The following is a 13,708-nucleotide window of genomic DNA, read 5'->3' as shown; positions in this document are numbered from 1 at the left end:
CATCTTTTTGGAGTATGTCCATCTATGGATTTATTTATTTGTTTATGTATTTATTCTATATGTTTGTTTATTTCTTTTTATATTTTTTTTCATATATTTACATAATGGTGGTTCTGTGTTGTAAAATGTTCAAAGTACTGATAACTCTAAACCCTATGCTTTATTCCTATTTTCGAAAATTGTTTTTGCTGTAAACTACCAGTATATCTCTGCTTGTGTGCAGCATGCTCGGAAGGTTACATCTAATTGGTTGATTGTCATTATTAACACCAACTTAGGGAGTCTATTTGTATTATTCAATTATAACTGTTAGATTCAGTACCAACCGTTGGACAACAGACTTCCGTGACGCTGCACGTTGGCCGGTATATCTTGCTTGACATATTGTTCTTTCTGACAGCCTTTGGTACATGGCAACTGAACCTATAAATAACAAATTTGCATAAATACAATGTTACAGCTTGTATGAAAGGCTCTGTAGCTGTAACTTTTGATAATTTTTTCACTAATTTTGTTTTGTATGTCGACTACACACTAAAGCATGTTGAGACACAAACTATGTATTTTTTCAACACTGTGTCTATATGTGTAAATTGACCTGTTGTTGTTGACATTTGAATTCTAGTCCAGACTGGAATTTACTTGTCAACAATAAAAGGACAGTCTACACAGGTACAGACTAAGTTGACAAACTGAATATACTGTGTATCTGAACATGCCTTGGGGAGTAGAACAAGAAACTGTTTTTGACGTTAAAAAAAACAAAAAATAATTTAAAAATCATAGGTTTCAGCTTCTAGCCCTGTAAAAAGGTTGATGGGACAATGACAAGGGAGTAAGTGGGTCTTGGAGGGGTTGAAGGCAACTTGCAGTGCTCTGACGTTGTGTTTAAAAAGGACTTGAGGGAAGGGAGTGGGCACTAGGGCTATTCTGTAGATCAAGCCAAATTTAAAAAAATGGATGTATGGATCATTTATGAGAGTCAAAACTTTTTGTTCAGTCTATGACATGCTATCTACAGAAATCAAGGTGACAATTATGTCCAGCTATCAACACACAGGCCACATATGGTTTACAACAATACCAAAGAATGTGAATACAAAGTTGAAATGTCAGTAGGAAAGAATTGTACATCATTTTCAATCACCATTAAGCAGTGTGTTTTGGTTTCATACAGGGTAAACAGGGCACTGACTAAAGGCAGATTTGCCCAAGATGTCGGTACAAGAACCTCCTTCTACACTTTCTTCCCAGAGTCCCAGTATGCAAGGGAGATCCAAAATCAGTCCGTAAGTATCTTGAGGAGCTGAGATGATGAAGAAGGAAGAGAATATGATTTTAAAGTAAACCTATATATATCTGTTTGTCCTGGTTGCATAATTGATACATCATCTCAGGGTATGTTGAGAAAACAAAAAACCAACATGCACTGCATAATGAGTAACTTCAGAATATTTTGCTTCAGCTCTTGCACAGACATGATATCATGTAACACATGGAGATTAAAATAGACCATACTTTAAGTTGAAAAATCTTAGCCATTGAAATCTCTACTTGACAGCCTCAGGAAATATTCACAAAAACAGGAAACAGAAGATTTTATGAGATCTGGAACACAAATAGATCACATGGCTTTCCTTGAGAACAACAGTTACATCACACAATATCTTGTTGATACAGCATTTCTACAGCTAACCATAGACGGTAGAAGGGAGAGCTAACCAATCATGAAAAACATCTTACCATGATCTAGGCTATCAACATGAATCAAATCTTGGCGGTGTAAAAAGAAAAGTCTTGTTTACATTTGTTGTCATTTTAGGATTGAACAATCAACATTGAAATTTGAGGGATTGATGTATCATGAAAACAAGTAGAGAGTAATATTTTGCCTCAGATAGTCTGCTTCCTTTAATCTTAACTACTGCATACAGTCAAAGTTAATAAGTGTATCAATTTTCATTTCCTATTGAAAGCATTTCTTGGAGCTGCATGATATTGTACAGCTGATGTTATTTTTGCCTGTGATAATTTGAGCAAAGATTTATCAAATTCAAATTCAGGTTAGATGTGAAACAAAATCAACAAGATGTGTTGGTAGTCTTATAGATACTTTGTTTGATGGATATGCGCTTCGGATGTAAAAGGCTTAAACATTTGCTCAAACTTTCCCCAAGGAAGCTTTCAACCATTCTCTTTTGGAATCAAGAATAAAAATCAGGGGTCACTGTGCGAAGTTTGGTACCAGAGAAACAAATAACCAAAATTCAAAATGGCTGCCATCCCTGTGTTAAGTCTATGGGAAAAAAATTAAATTTTTGACTTAAGTTCATCAAAATAAGGTGGTGAAAATTGTATTTAATTCAAGAGCTTCAAATGAACCCCCACAAATGCAGTAGATGAGAAAGGCAGTACAAAAATTTGAGAGTCGATATCTGTCCCTGCGGTGCATTCTACCTTGAAATATTCAACCAGATGAGAGTACTTTCAGCATCTTGTAAATTACAGACCATATTTATGTTGCCACCACATACTCCAATGAATCATTTGAAATATAGCCAGTTCAAATGTAGATACAAGGTGTATCCAAGATAATCACACTTTCAAATATTTGGTATATAAACAGTATTTCTAAAAATGATTCCATCAACCATAGATACAATGAATGACAAAACCTTTCAAGTTTTGGTGTGACTTTCTTATCATGTACGGCACACCAGAAAAATTTAATTCTGAGTTAAAGTTTACATCATAGCTAGTTGAGGAAATCATATACCAACTAACATATCTGATGATTTTCTAGGAGACCAAGTTTTTCTATACCGAGTTCAAGACATATGACATTGACTATGCTGATCGAATGCTTCGAGGATTGAAACCCCCAGCCTTGCATTCCAAAAAACGGAATACGAGCTGGTCAGTAAAGGACATTCTATTGCAAGTTGTGCAGTGTGCAAAACCAGCGAAACAAGAGTCACACATCTTGTTTCCATGGTAATGCCCCAAAAGCTGTCATATCAGTGTGTGTCGGCCAACTGATTTGACAACGTTTTCACAAATGAGAAAATTATTTTAACATTCCTGCCACTGAAAATTTATGTTTTTATTGCAAAGAAATGTAAAATGTCTATAACAAGTAAGAACCACAACATTGATATTGACAGCTTTTGTTGAAAAGTGTGATTAATTGTGTGACCAATATATCACTGCCTCACTGTTTGTTTCTGAAATGTGATCATTTATCTGAAAGTTTCTCATTTGTACATAATCTGTTTACCAAGTACACTTTGCAATTGTTAGATCTGCTCATTAAATTTCTGTTATTCATCAGCCCAAATATCTTCAGTTGTGATACAGGCTACAAAGGCATTTTCAGGATGATGTGGAATAGACATTGACAAAATCTTAAAGACATCATGCCTGAGTGGCCAGATTGGAAGTACCCTCCAAGGTCAAAGGCATCAAGCCTTGGCACTGACCATGATGTTGTTTCCTCAAGTGAGATCTCCACACTTTAAAGGGGCAGTCCTCAATGCCTGGTTCTTGTATTTGTGGTTGTTGACATTGACTGTTTATGCAATTTTAGTCCTTTGAACTCCTTTAAAAGTTGTGCACATACCGTATTGTCAATTTCCTCACAGATAATGCTGATAAAAAACCCACACCTTTAAAGGGCCAGTAACTTAATATTTGATGACCTTTTCACTATTTTTGTTTTGAATGTCAACTCTGTAAATTGCATTCTTATTGTTGACAGGTGAATTCTAGCCATGGTGTACCAGTTCACATATAGACGCTGTGTTGACAAGCTTGTCCAGAAGACCTTGTGATTGACCTACAAAAAAAATGTCTAAAAAAGTTGTCCAAAGTTATATCTACTGGCCCTTTAATTCTATATGCTCCAAATTGACAACAATTTGTTAGTAACAAATGTCCTAGCTTGGTGTATGTGCCCTGCACCAGTTCCAATAACCCTGTCTGTGAATTTCAAATGTATCCAAATAAATGAGGCTTTAAAAAGGAAAAAAAATTACATCTAGTGATAAATGACCTTTTCAGAAACACATGTGAGGCTGGGATAGGTCACAGACTTTTGTTTGCTGTGTTGTATTAATTTGTGATGCTTAATGCACTTTCTTTCTCTAGGTTACTTCTTTCTATGTCCTCTTCAAGTCTTACGATATGGACTATGCCATAGCCATGCTAAGAAACAACTCTCCTCCAATATACACCTATGACAAAGGCCAGAAACATTGGTCAGTACACCAAATTGTATTACCTGTAGTGCGTAACTAGACAATTCATCAAGTTCACTTAACTTGGCTGCCTTTTTCGTCATCTGGCTTTTTTAAATTTTGTATTTTTTTTGTGCTGACACGGTGGTAGGGGTGGCTTAAATTGTGTATGCATGCCTAGTTTTGTGGAAATACTTAGTATGAAATGTTTAGAAAGAAATTACAGAGATTTACTAAAATTTAAAAGAAATACAACTGCTAATTTGAGTTAGAAATATTGACTGATCAATAATAACATACGAATCAATATTGGTTTTGTGCTTTACCTGTAGTAGAAACCATTTTCTCAAAGTTCACCAAAAGGTAATCACATCTACACAACAAGGCAGTGCAGTAGTTTAAACTAAGTGTCCATGTAACCATCCAAATCATTAAAGTCATCCAAATCATTAACCATGTAGATTATATAACATCAAGGATAAGCCTTTGTCGGGAACATTTCATCAAATTTGAAGTAGCGGTCAAAGTCAGATAGTAACAGTTGACAAGGTCAAAATAATATTCATTAAAATAATCATGTGTCTGCCCTTTATTCCACACTCATGTTCTCATATAACAAAACATGCCATCTTCTGAAGTCAAATAGGGACTCTGTACAATAAACATTAACTTCATAATCACAACGGTAACGTCTCCTTCACAATCATTTTATTCACTTCCCATGTAGAGTAGAGAAAAGATTAACTACTAGTTGACAGTCTAACCAGGAAGGTGTTCTGGTGGAAAGTTTCAATAGTAAAAAATTCTTAATCTCATAAACTCCTCACAAGCATAGATCTGTGTTTTCAGAAGGGGTTATAACACAACCTACTCAGTGAAATGAAACATTTTTTCCTTCTGTGTCTAATGGTGTAACATAATCAAGTAATGGAGCACTTATAAGTCTGACCATAATTATATAATAATGTTAGGCCAAGTGAACCCCCCCCCTCCCAAACATCACCTCTCATCATCCTTGTCTCTCTTTCTCTTTCTTCTCTTCTTTCTTTGCACTCTTTCTGTCTGTCATTTTCATTCACATACCAAAACCTTTGTAAATTGAACCCTGATTGGTGCCAGACTGCATACTCAGTTTATTCAGGGTACAGTTTAGACAGGTTTTGAAGTATTCAGTTCCTTCACACCTTTTCTATGCTTTTTGGGTTGAACCACACTTGTCCAAAAACCTTCAAAGTTTTGGCAGTGGAAAGGTTAAACTCAGGAATGCAAAAAAATGTAATATTCTGTATTCCCCCACAATGTCAATGCGTACTTTGTGACAATAACATAGACATAATTACACCCAATGAATAATATTAACTAATATCTTTGCAAGATCATTCATTTTACTGGTGTGTGGTGTGATATCAAAAATCAATGTCTGACATTTCATCATCATGACTTTGCATGTATATCATTAGCATTTTTCTGAACAGTTCCGCTGTTTAGCTTCAGTGATATTAGATTTGTATATATTGATATGAGAATTCCCATCATGTCAAGTGGTGTAAAATGGAATACTATTAGCTTGCTTTGCATCTATATATATATATATATATATATATATATATATATAATATATATATATATATATATATATATATATATACACACACACACACACACACACACACATATATATATATATATATATATATATATATATATATATATATATATATATATATACACACACACACACACACACACACACATACACACACATACACACACACAAACATGGAAAAAAAAAATATATATATATATATTTATTATTTATTTATTTATTATTTATAAGGTAGCATGGGACTTTATGTGTGACAATGTGTACTAAATATGCATATAGAACAGTGTAATATGTATGCAAACAGACAGACAGCTACACACACATACAAACACATGTTTATCAACATATATGGCAGACCCCTTCAGCTAAATTTGTTAACACTTTCAGGTTTTTCCAACCCATATGAACTGTACACTGAAAGATTCAGTCTTGTATTGGTGTCCACCAACTCAAACCCACACACCCATTGAATCTTTCAGTCAGTGCACACTGGCGTCTGTTTTCTGTCATTGATTTCAGAGGAAACAGCTTTGAGAGTATCTTCTGTGTTCTTACTATTTCACACAGCAAATAGACCTCGGGATGTAGAACTGACTAGATTGAAAGTTTTTTGTCCACTGCGTGATCAATTTAATATGATTCTCTTCTGCTTTATGCGTTTTTCATGGTCCACATGTCTAGCAATTGAAAAGCAGACCAAACAAGCCCATACATATGTAGTGTATGCACACAGTCCATTAAAATGTTGACACTTTACTGTTCATTCATGTGTGATTGATTGATGACTTTCCAAGATACCGGATCACTCACAGTATTTGCTGTTCAGATTGCCATGACAACATGAGTGTATATTCATGTTTGCAGTGTAATCTATCTTGAATGCCCATAGAAAAGTGAAGCACTAGAACACTATTTGTCAATAAAAATCATTTCAGCTGCTAATGAGAAATTTTTGAGGGCCTCACTGTACACTTGTTAGCAATGAATTCTAGGTGGTCTTTCAGTGTTGTCTTTTCATACAGTCTTTGATACGTTTTTCCATCTGATCAATAAAGCATGCTGTATCCAGACTGGTCATAGTAATCACTGATTTGAACGCCAGGATTTACTGGATTCTCTAATTGTTTCTGTTTTTTATGAAACAGATGAACATAAAATTATAAAAAGTAAAGTATCATGAAATTCATTTCATTTTCTTCAAGAGAACCAAAATCCAATGAAATTTTTATTCTCTTCCATAATTTTATTCAGATTTTCCATAATTTTATTCAGATTCTAAAGATGATAGTGTGAGGAAGAATTTGTGACTACTGTCGACATGGTACATGTGTGATTACTTTTTAAGGTGGAGCTGCATGTTGCCAACAGTTTTTTTCAAAGCAATATTTCTCATCAGAGATGACAAGGAAACCCCCTCATACTATATATTTTCAAAAAGCAGAGACTCTAAAGTTTAGTATGGTAGCAGTAGTTTACTCGAAGGATGAAGTGGGTGTATATTTGTGGTAAAAAACCTCAATTTTGGTATTAATGATAAAAATTAATTTAAGTCAAAAACTTGACACTATTTTCTGAAATGTAATATTTCACTTGAAAGAAGATATATGTAGAAAAAAACGACTATTTTATTTTGCATTATCTATCCTCATTCTAAAATGGCAAGGGTTGAAAAACTGACACAAAAAAGTGATTAAAATCATGATTAGTAAAATTCAAATGCCTCTTATTTAAAATGTAAGAACTTTATTGCCAAACAAAATAGTCGTTTTTTTAAAGAGCATTTAAAGAACATAATGTGAAAATTTCAGAAAATTTGACCCAGCCAGAGTGGAGTTAAATTCTTTGGAAATTTTGAAATTGGGAGGAAAAAGAAGCCAGGAAATCGGGTGATTTGCATTCATTTGCATAAATTAACACTTCTTTATCACGAAACTTACAACTGCTTGACAAGCTAAAAGGTGAACCCCACCAACATTTTAATCTTGGGTTAACATATTAATTAAAATTGAATGAATATTTGCAAAAAACATGATTTTTGAGCAAAATATGCTGTGTTGGGTGCAGTGCCCCCTTAAGTAGTGTAGTGAGTAAATTAAGGCCTTCTCAGTGTCAATGCTTCAAGTTGTGAGAATGTCAGTTCTTTCAGTGGTCAGAATGTCGATTCTGCACTATATTGAGTGTTGTCAGGCAAACTGAATCTCCTGTTTCTCCACTTGTCTATGCTACATGGCAAGATAACACTGTTCTGTGTTTCCAAGTGTTGTGTCAAAGCGACTAATGCTTTCAACGGTTGTTATGAAGCAGTTGAAGTGGTAATCCAGACAGATTCGATTAGCTGGAGGGGAGTTAGCTATGGTTGTCATGGTGACAACACATACACACACGAACATAGCACAAAATGCATACATTTGCAAAAGGACATATCACATATCAACCTCATCTACCTCAGCATCATCAATAATGATGACACATCGTCCAATTTCTCTGATCATGGCCTGAGGATTTTATTTTACCTTTCATGTTTCCAGGAATCCACCAAAGCCAATGCTTGACGTACACAAGTTAAAAATAGTTCACCCGGATTTTATGAGATATGTCTTCACCAGGTTCCTTGATTCCAAGGCTTACAGGCCGACAACAGGTATGCCATCTGTCAATGTATACATGACTGCCTACATAGTGTTATACCATACTACTGAAAATACTTTGCGTTATTCCCACTGGGATGTATATGTTGGTCTTTCAGAGTCCGTGAACTTGAACATTGTGGGGTTGTATTCTTCACTTCAGATTATAGTGATGAGTGCCAGATCAGACCAGTTTCTACTGTTGGCTTCCCTAAAATCACAAACATAGCAAATGTTTTGACTCATACAAGGGGTGTAGACTTAGAGATTATTTCAGCATTTCAACTTTGATTTCTTAAGTTTTCCCACCTAAGTGTTGAGCAGTAACATATTATTGTGGACACTGAATATAACAGGGTAACATTTGGTCAACAAATCTATTGTTAATATAGTCAGTGAAGTCCAGTGCTGTGACTGATATTCAAAAAATCCTATGTGAGAAGAAAACTTGCAAATGCACCATTGATCAACCCTCAGAACCCTCATCTAAAACGTGTTTCCTATTTCCAGGTGCTTTGGTGGTGTTCCTAGCAATACACCTATGTGATGAAGTGAACATGTATGGCTTTGGGTACGATGCCGTTTTCCCATGCACTACTACGACTCACCAAGGTTGAGCTGACGAGGGCATCGGTCGGGTCACATGACGTGGACAATGAAAGGCAGCTGTGGAGGAAACTGATGGATGAGAACATTCTCTATTTGTACAATCGCACTGATGTCTAGTCAGTGACTAGTTGTGTGCTATGCAAGGAGAGTCATAGTTGAACTTTGAGACACTGTATCTACATGTTGTCCGTTGTCTTTGACGGTGTTATGAATAATGAACCATAATGTTACATTTGTTGAAGATTACCTATGATCTGCATACAAGCAATGAAACAATGTGGCCTCCATTGTGCAATGTTCCACAGTCATGAACAAGTCTCACCTATCAAAAATCCTAACATCATGCTACATTAATATGTCAAAGAAACTCATCCACAGTTGGGCAACTGACAGAACAGGTACACATATGTGACATAGAACAGTCAAAAATTTTAAAAGAAAGATAAATGGACTTAAATTAAGGTGTAATTTGTCGTGGGAAATATTTAATAGACAAGGAATGAGTACACCTTGCTTTACAGCATGTTACACTGGACATGTATTATTTTGTAAGTCATTATGCAGAATTGGTAATATCCTCTTCAGATGACATCACAGTGCTAGGCCATGCTGTACTGATGACATCACAGTGCTAGGCCATGCTTAGACTCTCCACAGTCGCTGTGCCTTGTTTTGTGCGCGCCCACGATGGGCCTGCATTCGAAGACTACGCTGTGCAGCTGTGAGCACGCGCTGCCAGACACAGCGACTGTCAGTTTTTGCAAGGGTATGAATATTCATAAGGGTAGTGACCTCAAAAGAAACACCTATCTAACTGGGCGGAGAGAATATATACTAGTAGCCGGTAGACCTATATACGCGGTATGTTTTTATTTTTCATTTTTCATTTTATTTGGCTATGCTACTTGTCATTTTTGTTTTGATTAACGGGTGTGTGGAGTTCTATAAAGTACCCGGATCAGGCAGAAATCCGACCGGTCGCTTGCAAGAACGTCCAGACCCTGGGATTCGCGTCGCGTCTCTGAAGGGCGCGCGTGTTCCAACAGGGGAGAACGCGAATCGCAGGTCTCTGCCAGACTAGGCCATGCTGTACTGATGACATCACAGTGCTAGGCCATGCTGTACTGATGACATCACAAGTGCTAGGCCATGCTGTACTGATGACATCACAGTGCTAGGCCATGCTGTACTGATGACATCACAGTGCTAGGCCATGCTGTACTGATGACATCACAGTGCTAGGACATGCTGTACTGATGACATCACAGTGCTAGGCCATGCTGTACTGATGACATCACAGTGCTAGGCCATGCTCTACTGATGACATCACAGTGCTAGGCCATGCCCCTACTGATGACATCACAGTGCTAGGCCATGCTCTACTGATGACATCACAGTGCTAGGCCATGCTCTACTGATGACATCACAGTGCTAGGCCATGCCCCACTGATGACATCATAGTGCTAGGCCATGCTCTACTCATGACGTTACTGTCGCAGGCATACGTAGTTTTTTGTAATGACATCGCAGAGTCATACTCTGTCATCAGTAGCCATTGTGATTGAGGAAACTTGAATCAAATGCTTTAATAACAATACAATATCGTGTATAATGTACACTAAAACGTGAATCCAGGCAGGTCTATCATAGTGCAATGACCATGGTATTCAAAATGTCTGCCTGAAATTGTTTTTGCCCATTGGCCGTCTGTAGATGCAGTGTATCAAAAGAGTACAAAGTACAAAAGTCTGTCATTACAGATTGAGAAGTTTAGATATGATCGATGTCTTTACAATGTGCTATCAGCCCAGTAAGCTGGGAAATGCACAGAGATGTGAACGGTATTTACAGCTTCAAACTGTATTGCATTAATTATGCTCAGATTAGATGAAACAATTGCAATTACAAAACAAAGAAAAATGTTAATCTGAAGCAATTGTTGAAATGTCAATTGAAAGAGATGTGAGAGCATTTTGAAATGTTCCAAAATAAAATTGCTAAGTATGAGCACTGCCCTATCAATAAATTGAACTGATTCTACATTGTACTCAACCTACGCTCATAGTCAACAATGAATGCACATGGAAATTCTTCTGTGAGGTATTTATTTTTATATTAATTTAATCAGGATAGAACATTAATAAGCCAGTGTTGTTTTATTTTCAAAACCAGTTTTCATTCCGTTCTGTATTTACAAAGTTTTTTCCACTGTTGTGTGATTTTTCAGATTTTGTCATACTTTTCCTTTATTCTGTTATTCTTGTTCCCTGAGTACACACCCCTCATCAGATCAGCAGTCGGCAGATTTCATCATGAAATCTCTGTATGACAGCTGTCAACTTGTCTTCTTCATTTCCTTGGTCTTCTGTACATATCTTGACAAAAAAAAAAACTAGGAGAGAAAAAGCTGAAATGTCTAATGTGGAATATCCCAGAAGATAAATTTACTCCCAAAAATGAGATATTTTGATATGAATGTTAGGGCTACTATATGCCACAGTGAGACAAATGAACCAATAGTGTTTTTGAGTTGCTCATTACAAGGCCAGGATGATCATCACAAGTAGATTTTTCATGTGGTGTTACAAAACAACTATAATGAATTTTGCACAAACCTTTGCTTCAGAAAGTTAATCTTTTCCTCGTTTTCCTTGAAGTGAGAGTTACAAGTTTATGAGTTTTACTACTTTAGCTAGAGTGTCTTCTGAAATCTTTTATAGTTGGAAACCAGTGATGGATGTCTACAAGTTATTTTCAAGTGTGTGGTCATGTCAGACATAATGCCAAAAAAACTTATATTCAGTGCAATGTTTTGTTTAAATGTAAGTTTTGGTAAAACTGCAGATTTGGTATCTTTTGCAATTAGATGATTATTAACCATTCAACATCATTAAAGTGATGAGGCAAGCTGCAATGTCAAGTACAGCTCTCTATTGGCCAAAACTGATCATGTGACTGAATAAGGATGAATGTCCTTCCATACCCCTATTGGTCAAAATGGTCACATGACTCGAGGATTACCATAGCAATCATAAGAGAAGTGGAAAGTCTGATCATAGACTGTCAGATGAGGATTATGAATGGCAGTAAATGTTGATCCCATGACAGAAATACCTTTTGCTCAATTGTATTGCACAAATGTAAGTCTTACATATTATCTCTTCATGCTGACAAGTCTAGAACATCCATGTTTTCGACTTACGTATATTTGTAAAACTTCAAACCTACGCATTCTCCATTTTCTACAGTGTACTCTGATATCCATCGACTTCCTATAGTCATTTTTCTAGGATTGTAGATTTCATCTTCAAAATTTGGCTTTCATCGTTGAAAGAAGAAGATATATCTACTACTGATTGTAAATGTGAGTAACATTGCATTTACCCTGAAATGGACTAATCTGATTGTCTCCAATAATTTACGCTCTTGTAGACAAACAAAGCAAACATCAAATGTCTAAGAACTTGAAGCTGACAATAAATAAAAGGAGCAAAGTTTCCATACATGTCTGCCATAAAAATTATGGGTTGATATTTTACTTTTGTGTGTAAAATGTCAAGTTGATGTAGTACTTTCTACTTCTTATATAGTGATAATTTCATGCTGTTGTGTATAGTCTTCTTTGATGTTAAATATTTTAACCCTCCTCCCCATCTTTGTGGAGGATCCAAAGATCTATTTCAAATAATGAGGTCATACCATGGCTATGCAGGGGAGGTTGAAAGTTTGATAAGACAGGAATTGGTACCCAACAAAACAACAGATTCTGTTGTCCCTCTGTGTCTGTGACAGGAAGAGTTTCCAGTATCTTCCAATGAACTTAAATAAATCATTGTAATTGTAATACATCTATACATCCATTGTGTGTAATTACAATTGCAGTGACGATGTAATTTAATTCTTCAAATGTAATGCCTAGCACATTATTTCTGCCAGACAGAGAGAGAGTGATAAATTCCCAAAGATTGTTTATTGATTCCTTTTTGGAGTGAATTTCTCCATCTTCATTTTGTTGTTTCCATTCTTTTTTTTAAATGTAAAAACCAAAGGTTCAAACGGATGCCAACCTTACCTTAAGATGCATAGGAGACGTTATTTGTGTAATGTTCAGCATTATTTATGTATTGTCTTTATTTCACTATGTGTTTCGTAGAATAAAAGATGAATCGTTTTCCTTTATTCATTTGTTGAATGTTGTCATTTAATCTATATGTTCGTGTGAGTTCCAGTAGCTGAATTTTCGTGATTTTTTGTCACTTATCGATGTCAACTTCTGTATCTCTTTCTACTCTACAAAGCATGTTGAGATACACAGTATTCAACTCGTCAACTCAGCCTGTACAAGTGGAGACTGCATTGTTCATGTTGACATGTGAATTCAAGTCTGGACCAGAATTCAAATGTAAACAGTCAATAACAATGCATTCTACGGGTAGAGATGTATGCATTAGCAAGCTAAACAGTGGGTGTTTCAACATTTTTATGGGATTAGAACAAAACTGTGATTGATATAAAAATTCATAAAAAGATAATCAAAATCCAGCCACTTGTCTTTAAAAGATTGTCTTCTATGTCTGCCTGACAGTGTTCCCCTGTCAAGCTTCTAGCATTTAGTGCACAAAAAAGTGATC

The 13,708-nt window shown here is 35.9% G+C and overlaps 1 protein-coding gene across 8 annotated transcripts in view; it reads left to right on the top strand.

Annotated features, from left to right (window-relative positions):
• The window catches only part of LOC139140016 (CMP-N-acetylneuraminate-beta-galactosamide-alpha-2,3-sialyltransferase 1-like), a 54,481-nt gene extending 41,225 nt beyond the window's left edge, over positions 1 to 13,256 (top strand). For 6 of the 8 annotated variants that reach the window (XM_070709005.1, XM_070709009.1, XM_070709004.1 and 3 more), the window contains exons 6-9: positions 1,178 to 1,289; positions 2,804 to 2,916; positions 8,370 to 8,482; positions 8,979 to 13,256. In XM_070709005.1, the coding sequence (XP_070565106.1) occupies positions 1,178 to 1,289; positions 2,804 to 2,916; positions 8,370 to 8,482; positions 8,979 to 9,085 (445 nt within the window). In that variant the 3' untranslated portion in view covers positions 9,086 to 13,256. Of the gene's footprint in view, positions 1 to 1,177; positions 1,290 to 2,803; positions 2,917 to 4,146; positions 4,257 to 8,369; positions 8,483 to 8,978 lie in introns of all 8 variants that reach the window. The other 2 variants (XR_011553926.1, XM_070709010.1) reach the window with 2 other exon arrangements.
• Positions 13,257 to 13,708: the final 452 nt, after the last annotated feature.

Source organism: Ptychodera flava, chromosome 9 (genome assembly GCF_041260155.1).
Source record: "Ptychodera flava strain L36383 chromosome 9, AS_Pfla_20210202, whole genome shotgun sequence".
Taxonomy (NCBI): Eukaryota; Metazoa; Hemichordata; class Enteropneusta; family Ptychoderidae; genus Ptychodera; species Ptychodera flava.
Note: the sequence above shows the minus strand (reverse complement) of the source record. Positions and strands in the feature narration are given on the sequence as shown.